We start from the raw sequence: 20876 nt of genomic DNA, 5'->3' as shown, positions 1-20876 counted from the left end.
TAGAGGGTGTTTTCAAAATTTTCCACATGGACAAAAGACGGTTTTGCATTTTCATTTTTCGTTACTGTACGTGACTGAAAGCTTAAGACATTTAAAGTTTTCGAAATCACTTTCAGTAATGTCAAATACATTCTAAATGAGTGGAGTCGTGTCTATTTATAGTCGAGCCGTCTTCGCAGAAATCATGTCCTGAAAAATGAGAAGTTATCCTTACCGGAAGATAACATACCTTACACGGCAAGAAGTCTGAATATGCTCACCAGAAGAATAATCTTATGTGCACTTCTGCTGCTTGAAAGAAGGGAAGGACGTCGAGTCGTCATAACCCGAAACAACTCGACGTAATTTGCTGTTCAAGAAGTCGACTTTACTAATGATACGTTTTAAGCGAAACACGTGTGCAAACAAAATAAAACCGCGCACAACTGAACCAAAACAAAAGAAATGAAAAATAAAATGATGCAATGTATGTCTTGTTCTATGAACGAAAGCAGTCTTAAATATACTTTTAGGCATGTGATACATTTTAAGCGATACCCTCGTAGACACAAATAACACTACGAACGCGTGCAATGTATATGTCGTTCTACAAACCAGTGCAGACAAATAATGTCTGTTTTAGGTAAAATACTCATGTAAACAAGCGAAAGTACAAACGCATACAAAGTAAAAAATAAAATGAAATAATAATGATGATAATAAAAACTACTATCATCATCATCATAACATTAACATATTCCATACAAATTGGTATATACAAGGTAAAAGTAAGTAAAAGAAATAAACTATTAAAACCTATTTCAACAGTGTTTACATAATGGCTCCCTCCTGGGTTTCAACGTTAATATCGGTATATTACGAGGTAAAAGTAAATAAAAGAAATAAACTATTAAAACCTATTTCAACAGTGTTTACATAATGGCTCCCTCCTGGGTTTCAACGTCAATATCAATGTTCTTAAAGTCACAAAAGGCTTTCCTTCTAGCTCTTCAACCTCTTAGGCAGATTAGTGCGGATCTTAGTAAAGCGAAGGATGTCCTTGCTCTTATCCAGGAGATTGTTTTAGCATAATGTTCTCCTTTCTTGATGGAGATCAGCTGCGCCAGTCTGGAATGGTATTGCAAGCACTCGTTTCCCATGCCGCCTGTTGACGTGAAAATAAGGGATGTAAAAGTTCCTTGTTCGATATCCAAAACCCTCCTCGCGGCGCTTCTTCTGGTTCTCATGATTGCGGTATATCTGTTGGAGCTCTAGGTCCCTATACGAATCAGCATTAGGGTGACAAACCCTCACGTCAAAGAATGCTGATCGTTGGTTCTCCCAGAACCCGCGCGCATGAATATCTAATCTTGCATCTGGAGCTCGATTAGAACCTCTTCCCAGCTGTTCACCCGAGATGTCTTGCAGGACAGACTCAATAATAATAATAATAATAATAATAATAATAATAAATAAATAAATAAATAAATAAATAAAAATACGTGTAACACTACTGTAAAGTGTAAACCAAGCCCAGAGAGAATTATGCTCCATGAATGTATAGCTGGCGCATACAAAACGAACCTGCACTAGGCATGCCTCGTTCTATCATCGTGTGCAGATTAAAAAGTGACAGGTCTTTTTTATGGAAACACATATGCGTATGCAATCTCTAGCTCAACACAAGAAACTTTAACATGTATGCATGTGTACTGACCTTGTTCCAAAGGCCTGCAACGCGGAATATAAACAGAGTGACGATCCAACCAGATCGTGATGACCTTCACGTCTTAGAATGTTGCGGAAATAGTAAAGACATGGATTTAAACTGAATGAAAGCACCCAGAGGGAAAGCAAATTTTACTATTTGGAAGCAAACATTATGTAGGAAAACAAAAGCATAATTGTTAACAAGCCTATCTTTGACTGGGTTTTTTTTTTACTCCTTGTCAATGAAATTTTGCGATTTTAAAATATTAAGCAGTTAAATTTGGAAGTTCTAGAGATCTTTTTTTTTTCTGTTCTCCGTTTTTTCGCTTTTATCTTTGGCAGTTCAATTTTATTGACAACAGAACAACATGAAAAAAGTTATTTGCTGGCTTTGGACGGTCCACCTCGAGAGAAATTTTGCGCTAGGCTTTGAAACAACCTTCCGTCGGCTTTCGGCCTCGGGCCGTACTCAAAACCGCGCTCAGGTAAAGATACTTTCGATAGGGACCTCCCGCCGACAAATATCATACGTTTATTTATTTATTTATTTTTTTCCAAGAGGCGCACGGTAACGAATCTCGCAATCTGATTGGTTTTTAACGCGGTCCGGAATTTCCTATCTCTGACCATGGCATGCTATCAATACAGATGTGCCCGTAACCATACAAATAACGAAATTAAGAAGGCCAGGCGGAAATATTTTGCTGCAAATCTTCATCATCTTCTTGCAGTAAATCGAAACCTAGAAAAAGTGGCATTTACTTAACAATCTGTTCTCACGACATCCAAACAAGGTAAAGAATATTTCGGAAAATAAAATTAGAGAACAACCGATAACTGAATCTCCTGCGATGGCCGAAGTATTAAATCTGTATTTCTCTAGCATTGGTGAGAGACTAGCCTCACAAATACCGTCGTTTAACATAGAACCTGAGTCCTATATCGAGCCAACTGAAACTACCTTCTCTATGAAAGCTTCGGCAATGAACGTAGTTCGCAAACTGTTACTAAAACTTAATGAAAGGAAAGCTATGGGCCTAGATAACAATCCAAATAAGTTTTTGAAAATGGCTGCCAACATAGTGGCACCATCGCTCACACAAATAATTATAAAGTCAATTAGCACTGGTTTGTTTTCAACTGAGTGGAAATTAACAAGGGTGACCCCTATTTTCAAGAAGGGAAAAAGGGACGACCCAAACAACTTGCGACCAATTCCTCTCATTCCGACAGTCGCAGAATTTTTGGAAATAAATTATATACGACCAGCTTTATGAATATTTTCCCATTAACAACTTACTAACTCACTGCCAATCTGGATTTCGATCTCTACATAGTATACTTACTGCATTGATTGAAGCCACAAATAGCTGGTCGGTCAACATTGACAGTGGTCAACGGTGTGATCTTTATCGATCTCAAAAAGGCCTTTGGTACCATTGACCATAGCCTCCACATACGGAAGCTGCATAAATATGGTGTTGCCACGAGTAGTCTCAAATGTTTTGTATCATATTTCTTCGACAGTAGCCAAAACTGCAGTATAAATGGCCATTTGGCGGGTGTTGGCCTAGTTTCTTGTGGTGTCCCAGAGGGTAGCAACCTTAGACCCCTGTTACTCTTAGTTTACATTAATGATCTGCCTAATTACCTCAGTTCAGCCTCTGCGAGGATGTTCGCTGACGACACAAATATAACCTTAGCGGCCAGTGCAAAAGCTGACCTTGAAATTGTCGTTAACTTAGAGCTAAGAAAACTTATTTGCTGGCTTGTAATCAATATGCTAAGCCTTAATGTTTTTAAGACTGAATTTGTGGTAATTGAGTCAAATTAACGAATACGTGCTCTCTGGAATAACCAAATTAATACTCATATCGCCGGCAAATCGAACGAAAAAGTTAAAGAAGCCAAATCAGTTGGCTTGGTAATTGACGAACACCTTTCATGGACAAGGCATATAGACGAAATGAGCAAGAAGATGTCCTCAGCCATAGGCGCCCTTAAAAGTGTAAGACCATTCATCTCTGAAAGTGCCGCTCTCCAAGTTCTACCAAGCGTTGAATTTACCCCACTTTGGCTATTGTAGCTCTGTTTGGGATAAACTCAACGTTACCTTAAGAAAGTTCGCGCGAAAATTTTCCAGTCGACGGATTCTTTTGATTCCTTTACTGCACTCAGATAATGAGATACTTGGGTTAGAAATGCGAAAAAAAAAAAAAAAGAAAAAAAAAATGGGAATCACCTACTTCGTTTCAGAGATAAAGCGTCTGGAAAACTACCCTGATTTTGAAAAATTGGTACACGTAATTTAGCATGGTCTACGCGGGTTTAAAGTTTAAAATATTCAAGGTGAATCAACGAAGGTAAACGATCTTATTACATCTTATTTTATAGAAGTGGATCTGTTGCGTAAATAGTTCCAAATGATGCCAACGTTTTCACAAAACTTAACTCCGCCCCACAGATAAACGAAGAGCTAAAAAGAACGGAATTCGACAGTGCATTTTTTCACTCCAAAATAGGCTGCCAGGGTCATTACCAAGTCCAGTTATGACACAAGTGCCAGTTTGTTTTGTTAAATAGACTCCGCTTGAAAAATCTTTCCACGCGCGGAAAAAAAAAGATTAAGGCAATGTAGATGTTTAAACTGAACAATTGGGTGAGTGGGGTCGGGGCTGGAGGTGGGGGGCTTACTCCGGCGTTCCTGCAAACTTACTTAGCATCCGCAGTACCGTATAATCTAAGAAATTCTGAGCTCAAACTAGACTTGCCCAAGTCGCATACAGACTACTGCAAGCGTGGCTTTGGCTAAAGCGGGGGTGTTATTATGGAACACTGCCCGCTTATTTACAGAAATCAGACTCTCTCCGACGCTTCAAAACGGAAATTGACCAACTTTATAACAGCTGTCAATCAGGCTCCCACACGGCAATCTTGTAAAACAATGTTCTTATAATTGAACTCCTTTTTTATACTATAATAATAATTCACTGAAGATTTTACCGTGTTGAAATAAATAAAGTATGTAACTATATATGTAAGGTATTAAACGGGGAGAAAAGAGGGGTGAAATTTGTCGTGTTGATCATTTTTCGTGTGTAAAATAGCGGCAATCCCCCACCTTTTCCCTTTTCATACTTCCATCGACGATTAATCTACACAAGTTTATCTCTATTCACTATAAGTAAATTCAAAGGAATGTTTTGAGGTTGTGAGTTTTTTTGGTTGTGCGCTGTAACTGGGCGTAATCTTGTGCTTCTCACGACCTACATTTTTAAATTATAAAAACTAAGTCAATTTCAGTCGAGTTTACCTCTTTGATCGTTGGTTGGTTAGAGGTGAACTAAAAGCAATAAATGTTAATTTGTAAGATATGTATCTCTTCTTTAACGCATGCTTCTGTGTCTAGTATGTAAGTTAGTCGTTGCGAAGATTTTTTAGGAATGGTTTCTATACGGCACGTCAGCCGATTAAAGGACACGGTGGCAAAAACAAACCCACTTACAGTGTAAGCCAATTTACCGCAGGAGAGAGAAGAAAAAATTGTTATTTGCTGGCATAGGGTCGTCCGTAAAGTGAGAAACTGTGTCCTCGAGCTTGAAATTGCTGACCCCGCCCTGCTGCCTAGGGACAAAATTAAGCTTAAAAGTGAACATATTAGTTCGTTGGTTACTCATATTCATTGTCTAGTTCAAAGTCTGGCCTCACATTAATTGCTATTCTGTCTAAAAGATATCTATTTTGTCGTGACTTCGTCTATATCCCAAGAAAAAGTGCTAACCGCAGGGGATTTGAAAAAGCTCGAACGCATGGAGATGGTCCTGGGAAAGACAAAATTGTTTTGTGCATATTTCGCGGCCCCCTCGAGCGCAGAAGAAAAGTAACTAGTAGACAAAAAACGAAACGCCTGTAGATGGACTAATACTTGTTTATTTATTTATTTATTTATTTATTAACTTATTCATTTATCTATTCATTTATTTATTTATTTATTTTATACCTGTAAGTATATCGATTAATATTTTAAATATTAAGTGCTAAATTCCAATTACATCGTTCAACTTGAAATATAACTCTCCATTTTCATAATCATATTGTAGCCAGCAGTAACTTTGACAGTCTCAATGCAACAAAATGGAGGACCATAGCTTACGAATGTTTATGAGTATCTTTCAAAGTTAGGCCCAATTCCTTTCGAGAGCTTAAAAACAAATGTGAAATCGAAATTACAAGGCCTCAAAGTGTCCGCGGTTGCTTACAAGAACGAGTAAGCGCTGAGTTTGTACGGCAGTTCACACGGGTTTTGTGAAGGCGGTCGTAAGTTGACCTGTCGGCTTACGAGAGTGTCCGTCCAGGGGCGGTCCATTGTATTTGGTTAGACGTATGGTGTATAAGATCAATTCTAATAAAAGTAAACTTTATTATCATATTAAAAAGTGTATCCATAATCTCACCACTATTGCTAGATATATATATTTTACTCGTTTCTTTATCTATAGCAGATACTTATCAAGAAACAATATCTGGAATTTGACAGAAAACGTTTTCTTCGGTTAGAGCAACGCTTCACATTTCAATGCCATTTTCCTCAATGTTAACCTGATCTAAGTAAAAATTCAGTTGAATCAGGATAAACAAGGAAATGCCCACCCCACCCCACCCATCCCCTCTTTTTCTCCACATTTGGTCAGGAAGGTGGCGTTTGGAGGATGGTCGATGAAATCCTCATTTGATTTTTCTTCTACGAAGTCACGTAGAGATTATTTGTCATAGAAAATATGAAATGTGGTTATTGCCAAATCAGTTTTCTAATAATGAAAGGAAAACACCTCGCTCTGATGCAACAGAAGAGGGTTGAAGTAGCAAAAATTGTCGGCATGAGCTGCTTGTTTTAGGCCGTCTAAGGTCAACAACCGTCTGCCAGTTTTCGTCACTATTATTTGTAAATACTCATGGTACTTTCAGGTACGCTTTGGTAGCATATCAGGTCAGTTTGGTCGATTGTCGATCGAAACCTAACAAGCCTGCTATGCTGACGAAGCTTAACAAACAGGGCATGATTCGGTATTTACTCTTCCCAAATTCGGCCAAGTGACCATGATAACGCAGCCATATCAGGTCAGTGACTTGATATCACACCGTGTCAGGAGAGTAGGCACGGTTTCTGATTTGCTGATTGCTAATTTGGGAGCGGTAGATCATAAAATCGAAGACAGGCAAAAAAAAAAGAGCGGTCTGAGTTTATTTAATAGAGGTATGGCGTTTATTGCGCGTTTTTTTCCAAGATTTTTTTTTTTAGAATTACCACGCTGTTGTTGTGTGTTATTTATTTATTCATTTATTTATTTATTTATTTATTTTTTGATTCAATGACAGGAAAAGCTTTCTTTCAATCATTATGATGGACTCTCTTCAAAGTCTGGCTTCCCATAAATTGTGAATTGGCCTCAGGTTTTAGTGAAACTTCGCATATCGATGTCATGTTCTCAGTGTTATTTTGATCTAAACAAAACCTTCCAGCATAGCGATAAACAAGCAAATACCACTCCACCCCATCTAAAGACATGGAAACTATTTTCCATCCAGAAATTAGCCCTGAACCAAGAGAAGATCAAGGTACAAGGTACTTACCTTGCTCTTGCTCCTGAGGGCAAGACGGTTGGAACTGTTTAAGTAATGATGTGTACCTTAAGAAATAATTAAATAAAAGTTAGCTTTATTATTTAGCCGTTACAATACTATTTTACACTCTGTACTCTTAAACTCGATATTGATGCTAAGTATTTTTTTGGTACAAACTTTTGTTTTGGTCTATCGCAGATACCTACAAGGAAATAATATTCAGAATTTACCAGAAAATGTTTTCTCCGGTTTGGGGCGCTTGGTCGTTCTGTAAGTATATCAATCAGTGTTTTAAAATCTAATGGTAAATTGCATTTACATCATCCCAACTCACCCTTGACTTCTCTTTTTTGTTTTTTGTTTTTTGTTTTTTTTTTACACATTTTTCTCTCGGAAAAGTGAGGCTTTAGTGAGCTTGCAATGCCTGTACAATATATTGAACAACGTTTTAAATACTGGTAGGCCAACGATATCCTTAAATTCTAGTTTGGCTCCGAAAGCTTAAGGGAATAAAACAAAACACGTTATTCATTCATTCGTCAACCTCGATCTGATGTATTATTTGTTACCCCTCTCACCCCTGTTAAAGGTAATAACTAAGGTACAAAACTAGCCCCTCTACCCCGTCTTTTATTTCCGGCCAACTTCAAACCTGGCTATTCCCCGCATTGACTTCATGTTAAAAAATGTTAAAAAAATGTTCAATGTTGTTGTGTATAGTGGTCAATGGATACAGGATATATAGGCCAGATGTTAAAAGGATATGGGTTACTATTATTGATTACTTATTGATGACCTATTGATTACTCATCGATTACCCATCATTGCTCATCAACTATCGTTGTGCACTAATATTACAAATTTCTTGCTTTTTGGTACCCATATTTTGTAAATTCTCTTAGTGTTTGTCTTTTATAACAGACGATCTTGTTTACGTAATTACGCCTACACTTAAGAAATGGTAAGCGTGCAGCGTGCAGCGTGCAGCGTGCAGCTATCGAGTTATGGATGCACGCGGGAGGTTGCTAAGCACGAAAGAAGCGTAAGAGTCACACGAGGCGATAGCTGAGTGCGACTCTAGCTTCCATAACTGGATAGTCGCATGCTACACGGTTACCATTTCTCTGATAACTTTCAGACTTTTGAGATAAACCGCGATAAACCGCGCGAAAATGTGTATTCAACAATCTGACAAGGCGACATATCAAAATTTTTCTTGAATAGCGGCGAGGTAATAGTTCCTCGGGCAAACAAACAATTTTAAAGTGCTCAGTTAACCTAAACATCAAGCTGACAACAAACGGAAATGGCAGTCGGTAAAGGCATTACTCAAGAATTCGTTAAGGTAAATTTGGATCAGTTTACCGAAGAATTGAAAACAAACTGCACATGGTTGAAGCTTTCTGTCCTTCACGGCCTTTTCGACGAGAGAAAAGAACAAAATGGAACCAGACATTTCTTAAAAGCGAGAGTGGCGAAGAAAGCGAACAAAACACCCCTGGCTTTGAGCTGCTTGAGATGTCAGTTATTCAATAGCCGGTTTGTGGGGTATGTTTTCTTTTCCACTTCCTTTTAAATGTTTGATGAGTTGCGCGTCTGAGGCTGAACTTGAATACATAAATGGCCTTTAAAAACAGGGCCTGAACAATCGATGAAACCGATGATCGGAAAATCAATCGATCAATCGATGACAATCAATGCCAATTAATCGATTAATATCAATAATCGATGAACAATCGATGCTCAGGTTTTTTGTGATTATCGATTTCATCGATTATGAATTTTTATTGATTATCAATGCCAATCGATCAGTTAATTGACATCGATTGTCATCGATTGGTTATCATTTTTGATGCGTTATATTTTCAGTCAATATTTCCAAAAACACGGTCTCGTTACGCATTTTAATGAGGAAAACTGCGATAAAACTTTATTTTTTTCACGATGGTGATTGATACATCGTGGAGAACATGGGCATACGATTTTATAACAATATCAAATCTCAATTGGCCATCAAATTGATGAATTGTAATGAAACTGAGATGAAAGAAGACTAAAGGTCACTCAGTGCTTTAAAATTGAATACCATACAATGCAATGCTGGCGTCATATTTTAAAAAAGTAAAAATTATCTTAAAACACTAACATTAGTTATGATTTGCCTTTCAAACTGTATACTTGAACTGTAACATGAAAATGGCAGTTTAAACGCCTTGAAAAAGAAGCTCCCCAAAAGAGTCTGGCAGCTAGAAGGCTCGCTCATTAGTTACACTAGCCATAGGCAGCACAAAACATGTCTATTGGATACTGGTCACCACAAAAGGAATGTACATTTACTTGCGCAAACATTGAACAAGTCAACAGCATCATCAATAACGCAAGAAACGACGAAAACAAACAAATTATTTCTTCGAAAACCAGAGTTGCCTGAATTAAAATCAATGCATAAATAACGTAAACGTAAAGGGCGTTTGCCATGTACGCCCTGAGCAGGTCAATTAAAAACAGTACAAGCAATAACAGGTGGATCAACCTTTCTTTCTTTTCATCAAAATAATAGAGAATTTGTGTTGGTCGTACAACACGTTGGACACGACGAAACGACGAAGAAGTAGACGTAGAGTTGGCTCTCACTTTTGCAGTGAAAGAGTCAGCAGAATCTGAGTCCGAACTGTGGCCTGTAGATCTCTCGTGACCGGTGGTAACTGTGTTTCGGACAGGGGCTGTACATGTTGTGTTGTTGGCTTTTTCCCTGGCAGCTCTAACTTTCTCGATCAGGACTCCTTTTTTCCAACTTTTACTATACGGCTCACCCATTTCGTCCAAAATCTCTCGCAACAGCCGAATAGTCAGATCTTCCGGGTTTCCTTTTTTCCTTTTTTCATTTTCTTCATTTTGTTGTGCCTCCCCTCTCTTCTTTCTCTCTTTGTCCATTTCCTGTAGCCTTGGTAATTCCTTAAAAATTTCGGTCAGGTCAACATATATCGGCCATTTCGGCTGCGAACCATTCACTTTTCCGACTACTTTTATGATGGAACGAACATGGCACCAATTAAAGGTGTGAGTAGGTACCACTTCCCACCCAAGAGAAGTTTTTTTCTCAAAGTTCAATCCCCTGAAGCAAATGGTTACCTTTTCTAATTTTTTTGAACCTGATCTCCATTCGAAAACCGGAAAGTTCGATTTTAAGGAGGGTGATCTGACAATCCTGACGATATGGCCAACTTGTAATCCTTCTGATGGAAGCCACAATGCAACGATATCGTTCAGGTAGGTACCGCTTTCAACACGTTGAGGGTCGATTAGCTTTTCAATTTTTCATAAAAATCGTTTCTCGCAGATTCCATCCAACGTGCAAGGCGTGAGGTGGCAGGACGGTACACTTTTCCTTCCTGTAATGACAGAAATTCCGCCATATGACAGTATTGCCCTTCGTGCTCTACATAATTTGGACGAATAGAGTAATCGGTTTGATGTTTTGTGCTGGTGGCTTTTTTGCTTACTCGAAGACATTTTGGCAAGGGCTCAAGACTAACGTTTTCGTCTACCAGCGAATGCTTTTCTGACGCTAAAGCGGCCAGTTTGTTACGAAAATGCTCTCTGATGTTGTTATGTTTAGGACAGATAAGTGTATAATCTTGCCTTTCTTTGTCTGTTGCGAATTGCAGATGGAGACACTGCTCGTGGTACCACGCATTGCAAGAAGGATAACTGCAGCCAATCCAGCGAGTATTTTTGGGAGGTTTAAATGATTTTTCTAAGTACTTGCACTTCTTATCTTTGTAGAACGAACAATGTGTGGGACTATCTTCTTCATCGTCCTCGTCTGCCTCCTCCTGATCAGTCTCCAAAGAGGCCGTCGCTGCCAAGTCAACCAAGGCACTGCAGTAGTTATTAGTGTGATCTTCGATAGCTGTTAAAAGTACCTCGTTATCTAAATCAAACAGTTCTTCGCTAGAAATCCCCTCGTTCTCATCAGGTGCGTCCCACACAACAAACGTTCCTAACTCGGGAGTATTAATATTAATAATGTCATCGCCCTCTAATTTAAGGATGTTCCCTTTCACTAAAGCTGGCAACATACCAAGCAGCTTGAAAGTTTTCAGAACTTCTCTTTCTGCCATTATCATACCCGCCTTTAATTCATCATCAATGTTCTCTGGCCAGTTCGGTAACCGCATGTCTTGAGCCTCTTTACTTACTCCCAATTTCAGTTCTTCTAATTTCTACACTCTGCCTGCGAGATCTAACATGTCCAGCATAGACAAATTTGGTTTTCCTCGACAGAAACACCGCAGCTTTCCAAATAATTCCTCGCATTATTGTGAACCAAATGTCCATGGATGAAAGACGTGGTTCGGAAAGTGTAACGAAAACATCTTCATTGACAGAATAAGGCCATGTCCTGCTAGGATCGTATCATCACAAGTTTGCTGGGAAATGAAGTGATTATTAAGATCGTATCCTGAAATTTTTGTCCACGCTTTCCAATACCTTAGGAATGTCAAAGTTGCCCAGGCAAGCTTTGCACGTTGTTGCACCGTTAATTATCTTTCGATGTACGCCTGTAGCAGATAGTGCCCCATTTTCAAGTATGCTCTAGTTGCAAGAGTTTCCTGGTCACTCCACTTTTTTATGCATACTCTGACTTCTTTTTGTAGAATTCGTATCGCAGCATTGACGTTTTGTCTGTCTTTCACGAAGACATGGCTCCTCCATAAACCCGATCGAATTCTGTCGATTTCAAACACCTTCATAATATGTTCTATTTGAGCGGCACCTTCCCCAATAATAAGAATGCGTTTGACGTTGAGTAGTTGGTTGCGCCATTGCTTTACAAGATGTCGCCCATCTGGAAACATGATAGTTGGTACTGGAACATCAAATTCCATGTTTTGAAAGTCTTCGACTACAATGAGGGAGTCATAATTTAAACTGATCACATCGTTTCTGTCCTCTTCGTTTTTTTCTGAACCGATCAACATAATACTTCCTGACTTTAGAATCCCCATCAGCTCCAAGTCCAGCTACTGTTATATCGTTACGCGAGCCCCACAAAGTGACTTGGTTAAACCAGTGCCTAACTAGGGCGTGGTCTTGACCATTATAAACTGGGCTAATAGCTAAAACAAATGACGGAACGTGCTCCTGCAGCGGTGCCAGCAAAAATGCATTAGCTTGCTTAGCCTTTTCGTATTCTTTATTGTTCACGACATTCGTGATATCTTGAGCTGTGGCAACGACACACTCATTTTCCGTTGCCAACCCTATCAATCTATTCCCTTTAACTCGCAGGGAAGGAATGACCGCAGTTGCATCCACTGCCAGCTGGAAAACGCCACCATATCTAATATTCTTGTAAAACGACGCAGCAAGTTTTATGGTACGCTCCTCTAATTTCACTGGTATAGCATAATTGCACCTTGCAGTTCGGTGCATCGTTTGGAGACTGGGCCCACCAATTTTTTCTTTTACAATTCTGGCCAGGGCTGGGCCCCCATAATCAAGAATTGTGGCAAAAAGGGATTTAGTGTCGTCATTCCAACGCTTAACGGGCGTGCCTCGATTTTCAATCAAGTTCTTGAGTAAGGAAGCCAATACTAAACAGTCTTGATCTGGATTTTCTATGACAGCCGCAACTTTAATAGCTATCTCAGGAACAGCCCGATTAACACTGTTTTGTTCCGTTAGTGCCTTGAGTTCTTCTATCACAATTTTTTTGCCTTTTAGCTGAGATTGCACGTCTCGAAGTTTTGCGCGATACATTTCAATAAGTGCAGAATACTCAACTATTTCCTGCAAAAGAAATTGCACTGCTTTTGTTCCCGTTGCCTCATCTGATGATATTTGTGACATTTCAAGGACGATTTTCATTGGGCGTAAAGTATTTTTTTCTAATTCTTCCACATCTTTTTTTACCAAACCTAGAATTTCAGGAACAAACTTTGCCCCAGTACTGACAGATGATAGAGTTGACGAGAGAATTGCATGATGTGCACTCCTTGCCGTGGCTGAATCTTTCCGCTCCGCTTCTTTAACATTTTCCCTCACTATTTTCTCTATGGAAATGTCCAAGGTTTTTCTTATTAGGTTTTGGCACCGTAACGGTTGAGGTTGTGGACTTTGCAATCGACCTCCCAAGTCTTGTCCCAAGTTCTATTTCAACTTGCATTTTCGTCTTTGACTCGATCTAAAATTAAAATTGTTACATTTAATGAAAATTACCTGGAAAATAAAGGTACAAGAAACTGCATGATTATGGCCAGGCGCCCAGAAAAATGTTATACAACCGGGAGGGGGAACTCCCACATGAAAGTGACGGGTATGCTCGTCGTCTCGTTTAGGGGTGTAAATTATGCATTTTGGTATCACTTAAGGCTGCTTAAGGCTGCTTAAGGCAGTTAAGGTGTTCTGGACGTAACGCTGATATTTTTAGCCATCGAGGTACGGTTTATGGTTGCACGCGAAAAAAACCTGTTGGTGGTATTATTACTGGAGTTCAACTGTAATTTAATTGTCCCAAGCGCGCGACATGTGTCCATTTCCCGTAACTCTTATTTGTCTGTCTTTTGAAAGAAAAAAATGGTATACTTTGGTATCAAGGAATTAATGAAAACAAATGAACAACAAACAGGTAGTCATTACTGCTACGTACTTGTTCAATACTGTCCCTTTCCAGCACTGACGACAATAACCTGCTCGCTTGGTTTGGTCTTGAGGCTGTTTTAGGGGTGGGAGACTGTAAAGAGGCTCTGGAGGCTCCCTTACTTGTCTTAGAGAAAAAGTCTGTCATCTGTTTGCATCCTGTTGAAAATAAGAATTTGAGAAATTAACACGTACTTGTCTGACTTGTTCACTGCGGCTTAAAATTACATAAAATTATCACATATCCAGATCTACCAGATCAAAGTGGCATCGATTACTTTTCCCGCGAAAAGTCCGCGGGAGTTTCCTGTTTCATTGATTCACTGCATTCCACCAGCACGTGTGTCATTCAGTTCATTTCGGTGTTCGTTCCACTGTCGTTCAGGCGTCGTCAACGTTTTAAACTTTTGTATTTTCAGCTTATATGAAATCTGCAGTATGTCTAATATCGATGAAGCTACCCTCGGAGATAACTCTACCAGCACTACTCAGCGGAAGGTAAGTCTTAGTGTCGGACATCCTGCAAATTTCAGAAATTTTACAAGCCGACTCAAGGTGTTGAATTACGCCTTTGTAGATCACTGTGGAAATACCAGAACATGAAGAGGACAACCTTTACAGTTCCTCGAAGAATGTGGGGGCAAGGTTTGTGAAGGTAAGTCCAGTTACTCTTTGGAAGGAAAACAGAAATTTCGCCCATAATAGTCTGTTGTGAGGCAGTCCGAATTCTGATTGAGAAATCTTCTGAATCTTTGTGTCTAGATGCAAGTGAGGAAGTCGAAGAATCCCCGCAAGAAACAGGAGAAAGCCCATCGACAGTTGCCAATGAGATAAGAAGTTGGCTTCGCCAAAATCGTACGGTTTCGGTGGCATTTTTCGCCAAGGAAATTGTGAAACGCTCACAGGGGACCGTGTCATCGCTTCTAAACAATCCGCCGCAATCATTCCCAACTGGTGCAGGGAGAGAGCCGTGGGAATCGATGAAAACATTTTTGTCAAACCCAGAAGAAAAGGCAAAGCTGCTGGATCAGCTGAAAGCGAGCAAAGGTGAGCACTTTACTGATTTTCATTGCGTTGAGTTACAAACACAGCAGAAACAGGCATCTGAATATCTGGAATCTCTCCCTTTGTTCTGAAACAGACAGCGGCGACAGTGGAAACAGCAGAAAGCCAGGAAACTGCGCCGCCAAAGAAGAAGCGAAAGATTTTTGACAAGGTCGAATTGGCTAGTTTGGACACAGTTTATCAAGCTTCAAACGGGCTGCCAACGAACAGTATGATTGAGCGGTTGGCCGAATCTATGGATATAACAAAGACCCAGGTAATTATTCCGAGTTCTCAGGAGTTCTGCATAACTGTACATGATCACTTTATTTAAGCTTACCTTTCGGCTTTGACCGTTGTATGTTGTTTTCGTCGTCTAGTATCCATCCCGCTTTCACTTGATGGGCCTTTTCCCCCGTATGCTGTTTTAGCAACCAAACGGCTTGGAAAGATTTTTGAAATTTCAACGTTACTTGGCATGCATCGCACCTTAAGCTGTTTTCAAAATTATCTGGGGATGAAATCGAGTATCCTAAAGCCTTAAGTTGCTCTTGAATAGCATTGTTGGTCTGATGAGGTGCGCTATATGTAGTTATAATCCTCAAAAGAAAAGTGACCAGAACGGGAAGTAATATCATGGTTGAAAATCGCTGAAAATCGAAACAATCAGCTCAAACTGCACGCCATTGTGACCAAAGCTCACGTCACCCGATGATTCAGATCAGTTGTTCAGATTCACACCTTAACCGAGCTGCCAAATGACCCGAGTAACCGCGGGAAAAATTCCTGCGGCTCGTCTTTTGTTTTCATATTCAGATTGTATAACGCGTAACGCATTGTGCAATGAAGTGTGAAAATGTAGACTGAAAAAAACGTAAATTAACCCATGAATGATATACTAAAACATTTAAATTTATTCTATAGGTAGAAAATTGGTTTCAGAACCATCGCCGAATGGCGAAGAATGACGCATACAAACCAGGAGAATTAAGCCTGAAGAAATAAACTTTATCGGACTTTATTCATTGCTTACTTTATGTACCTTTGCAGACCTTTGTTAATAAAATGATTTCCGAAGCCTATTCACGTTTATTCTGGTTTATTTTATTACAATTCAGTATAATTACATCACCCACCATTCAGAGCTGACGAGCTGACTCGTCCCTAGTCATCTCTCCATCGCCAGACTAAGAGACGGCTGGAGAAGAGTCAACATTCTCGCAGTCTCTCGAGAGTTATTTTGCAGTTCTTTCCTACGTCTGGATATCTTCAACACTAAACACTACACTTAATTATTCTCAGAAATTTACACGGATAAATCAGATAATAAATTTCATCTTGCAAGGCGTGTGGACAGGACCTGTTGGAAAAATAGGAAATAGTGAAAATATAAAATTCCCGAAAATTCATATCAATCAGATATCAACAGTATAAAGGACAGCGAAAGGAACAGCTAAGCGAAAAGGTGTGTTGTTGACTTGTGTTTCTTCAAAACACTGTTTCAAATTGTTCAAAGTCTGTCAAAGTGTGTTTCTGTTCTTGATTTTTGAAACCATTCAACTGCATACAAACAAATTCAACAAATTCGAACAAATTTGAACAAATTCGAATCATCTCAAACATTCGTGCGTACTGCGAGTGCGTATACGTACATGCTGGAACGTGGCATACCGAGAATTTTTTAACGCCAATCGATGACAATCGATGAGTTGCGACCACTTTTGTGTGATTATCGATTGGTCATCGATTGGCCGATACCAATCGATGACAATTAACTAACAAGGCATCGATTGTCATCGATTGATCGATTGATTTTCCGATCATCGGTTTCATCGATTGTTCAGGCCCTGTAAAAATGATCTCTGTCAGTTTCGTTGTTTGGTAAAATAAGCTTAAATGTACGGTGGCCCATTAGGGACAACTTTACAAACCAGAAAAACACAAAATAACAAAAAATATCACTGCAAACTAAATCAAAGATACTACGAATGAAGTCAAATCAGCACTGCCAATGAAAGATCGAATGCACTCCTATAATTAACGCATGTACACCGCCAAAAAATTAAACGCACACTGCAAATGAAAGCAAAACGCACACTGCTAAGTGGATTGCAGACTGCAAATGAAAGCAAAATCAATCTCCAAATAAAGTAAAAAAAAAAATCTCACAGCAAAAAACTGAACGCACACTGCAAATGAAAGCAAAATCAACACTGCAAACAAAAGTTAACCGCACGCCACAAATGAAAGGCAAATAAACTATGCGCACGCATTTCAACGACAAGGCCTGAGAACTAGTAGTAAGCTCTAAGATTCGCGCCCTTTTTCGAAGACAGAGTTTAATAAATATGGCGTCCAGTGGAAACTCGAGCAGCTCCAGCTAAGACGAATCGGCTGAAACAACTCAACACGGCGATTTACCTCGTGGGTCAGAAAGAGATGTTATTACGTATTACTTTTACAGAGGTCTTACGTATAAGCATATTACTCTGATGTTGGAGAAGCAACATAATATTACAATGAATCAGCGAACTCTTAAGCGAAGGCTGAAAGACTACGGACTTAAAGGTTGGTTTTCACTAGAGCATAAGCACAAGCACAAGCATAAGCATAAGCACAAGTGAAAACAGCCACGACATAAACATAAGCATAAGCAGAAACATAAGAAGAACGAACCCACTCATTTGTCTTGTGCAGTTTTCACTAGTAACGCGCTCGACATAAGCATAAGGACAAGCACAAGAAAAACGAACAGTTCCGTTTTTCTTGTGCTTATGCTTATGCTTATGTCGAGCGCGTTACTAGTGAAAACTGCACAAGACAAATGAGTGGGTTCGTTCTTCTTATGTTTCTGCTTATGCTTATGTTTATGTCGTGGCTGTTTTCACTTGTGCTTATGCTTATGCTTGTGCTTGTGCTTATGTTCTAGTGAAAACTAGCCTTAAGAGACGTGAAAAAGTAGACGAGGAGCTCAAGGAACGCGTCAGGGATCTCATTTTACAAGAAATATGTACTGGTCCTGATAGCCTTAATGGCTACAGGACTATGTGGCATGTCTTGCGTCTCAGACACCGGATTAATGTTCCTGGGCGATTAGTAGAGTCATTATTAAGGGAGGTCGATCCTAGGTGAGTTGAACACATAAGGAGCCGTTGCCATCAGCGCAGGATGTATGTGTCACCTGGATCCAACTTCTGCTGGCACATGGACGGGTACGATAAACTAAAGCCGTTTGGCTTTTCCATTCACGGCTGTGTCGACGGCTTTAGCCGAAGAATTATTTGACTCGAGGTCCAACGATCGAACAAAAATCCAAAGTGTGTAGCAAGCTATTTCATTACGCATGTCAGAGCAGCACACGGATACCCGATGCGCGTCTATACTGACCCCGGCACTGAAAACGGTCTGGTTGCTGGAATGCACTGCTATTTGAGGGCTGAAGGATTGGATGAATATGTAGGATCGAAGTCTCACAAGTATGTATCGAGAACTAGGAATCAACGTATTGAATGTCAATGGTCACATTACAGGAAACAACGTTCAAGTTGGTGGATGGACTTCTTTCAAGACCTTCGTGAATCGGATATTCTCGATCTGATCAGTGACTTGCATAAAGAGGCTATTTGGTTTTGTTTTGCTGATCTGCTCCAGACTGATCTGGATAAGGTAAAGGAATATTGGAACAGTCACCGTATCAGGAAGTCAAAGCATGCCACTGTTTCCGGTGTTCCCGGCATGATGTACCTCCTGCCTGAGGATTTTGGACACAGCGACTGCTTGGTTCCAGTATCCCCACACAAGATCACAGAAATTGAAAATAGGTTTGAAGGATTCGATAATGAAGATGATGAAACCAACCTAGTTTTCTGCGAGTATTTTCAAAACGTCATGGAAAAAATAGCTTATCCCACCCCACAAGCATTCTGGAAGCAGGAATTCTTTTTGAGAAGCTAATCAAGTTCGCAAAAGGTGAACCCGAAATTTCTCATGTTCTGTGACCGGGGAAAACACTTTGCTGAGGACTCCTGTGGAGAGAGGAAGGAGGCAAGAACATAATAGTTCATGCACTGCTACCAGCCAAATAACATATTGTGGGGTACCAGAAAATATCCCTACTCACCCCAAGGCCTTGGAAAGTCCATAGGGGAGGGGACTTTCCAAATCCAAAATCTTCAAAGAAAAAAGTTTGAACCAAAACTGGAATATCCGGAAGGCTGGGGTCAAACCAACAACAAACCTCTGCGGGAGGAGTATGGATATTATCTGGAACAACACAATCATTTCTCACCATAAAATGGTGAGGGGCATCCTCTTCAATGGGATATGGGTATCATTTCACCTTCCTAGTGTAATGCAAACAAATTTACATGTTCATTTACTATGTTTCATTTCTGCATCTATGTCCGAGATATACTGAGAATTTTGAACAACCCATCTTCAATGACAAATCCATGTAATCCAAACAACAGGCTGCTTGCAAGTTACAGAATTTTAACAAATTTATTGAAACCATATTACTAATTAACACTCGAACATTCTGTCGGAAATGGCTTTGGCCAACACTTGGAGACAATGAAAGGTCATCTTAACTCTGCCAAAGGTCTTTTCGTGTGTTATTGCAGTGTCCATGTTAAATTTAAAATCACTGTATGTGGTCATGTGAGCCACCGGTAACTGTACCCAAAGGGCACAAGTAGAAACTGTTGGGAAACAAATTTGGTGGTCAGTGCTGCAATGAATGAATTTTACTGTTATGCCAAAACTGTTCTTCCCTGAGGGTAAAATTGGCCTCGTGGTTTTCCCAGTAAGGAACTGGAAAATATCTTCAGGGCCGTCGGTAGACTCATTGTCCCCTATACAATAAGACAAAATATAAAAAGCTATCAGTACTAGTTTATACTAACAATTAGCAACAAATCTATCAGTACTGGTTTACGATAGGTCTCTTTTCACTCTCTAGATTATGAGTGAAACACAAAATGAGATATATTAACTCCGGGAGAGGGAAGTTACCCCCCTATAAATATTGCAGGTGTGGTTGTTGAAAATTTTAAAAACACCCCTAAAACAACAAGAACAACAACAGCAACTTCATTTCACCTCAAAGGTACCAGACTCTCATTTAGTGGGTGTTGCCTCCTAAGAGGCACAAATTAAAAAAAAAGCACTGGCATTAGTGTTTAAAAGCGAATAATTCAGAAACAAAAGCTATTTGCAAAACAAAAAACGTTTACAGTTACTTTCATTTTTTACATCCATAAACGTAAAGGCCCCTAAAAGGTACCGGGACAGCTCTAGCAGAACCCTCAGTGGTAACAATCTGCAAATGGTACCCAAGAGATCCCTGGCCTTTTTGGGGGGAGTATTAGCTGTTAGCTCTTGGAGAATGATGGCCATGTCCTGCAGCATGTCCCCATATATGGTATTTTCTTAAAACAAAAAAACAAACAAATCAATAACATTTATCACTTTCTCCAAAAGTGAACTTTTATAGGAAACCCTGACTCACTTTGGCGTCCTAAAGATTTGGAAGATTTGTCTAGCACCACTCTTGGAAGAATTGCTGTTCAGATTAAAATCACTTTTAAGGAATATACACTCATTTTGACAATTGCAATTTTTGTATTAACTGGCCGATTTGAGATAATAAGGTACTCATGACTGTCTTCTGTTTCTTCAACATATTGATTGAAATGAGCCATTATAGCTGTTTCTTGTACTTTGTTTGTGGACCCTGATTGCGAGTATTTAGCATTTAATGCGTTCATCAAGTATGTAGATGTGACCTGCATTCAAACCAAAAAATTTAATCAGACCATTAACTTTGGGAATTCATTTGGGAAATCAATTAAACTGTTCAGTTATATAGTAAAAAC

General features: G+C 39.5%; 1 protein-coding gene, 1 long non-coding RNA gene and 1 pseudogene across 2 annotated transcripts; 2 read left to right on the top strand and 1 right to left on the bottom strand.

Annotated features, from left to right (window-relative positions):
* Positions 1-12234: 12234 nt before the first annotated feature.
* Positions 12235-13185, bottom strand: LOC149098814 (uncharacterized). Its single transcript, XM_089277046.1, has one exon. It carries the CDS (start codon positions 13183-13185, stop codon positions 12235-12237), a length of 951 nt encoding a protein of 316 aa, XP_089133172.1.
* A 1774-nt stretch (positions 13186-14959) lies between these two features.
* On the top strand, positions 14960-16082 carry LOC149098813 (uncharacterized). Its single transcript, XR_016203503.1, has 2 exons — positions 14960-15277; positions 15925-16082. It is a non-coding gene; the product is annotated as an uncharacterized LOC149098813 (long non-coding RNA).
* Positions 16083-17945: 1863 nt separating this feature from the next.
* Positions 17946-19715, top strand: LOC149098812 (uncharacterized; annotated as a pseudogene).
* The last annotated feature ends 1161 nt before the right edge of the window (positions 19716-20876 follow it).

The sequence above is a fragment of the Orbicella faveolata genome, unplaced genomic scaffold (genome assembly GCF_042242905.1).
Source record: "Orbicella faveolata isolate gen_17 unplaced genomic scaffold, um_ofav_v1 contig_46, whole genome shotgun sequence".
Classification (NCBI taxonomy): Eukaryota; Metazoa; Cnidaria; class Anthozoa; order Scleractinia; family Merulinidae; genus Orbicella; species Orbicella faveolata.
The sequence above is the reverse complement of the archived record's forward strand: the minus strand, read 5'-3'. Positions and strand labels throughout refer to the sequence as shown.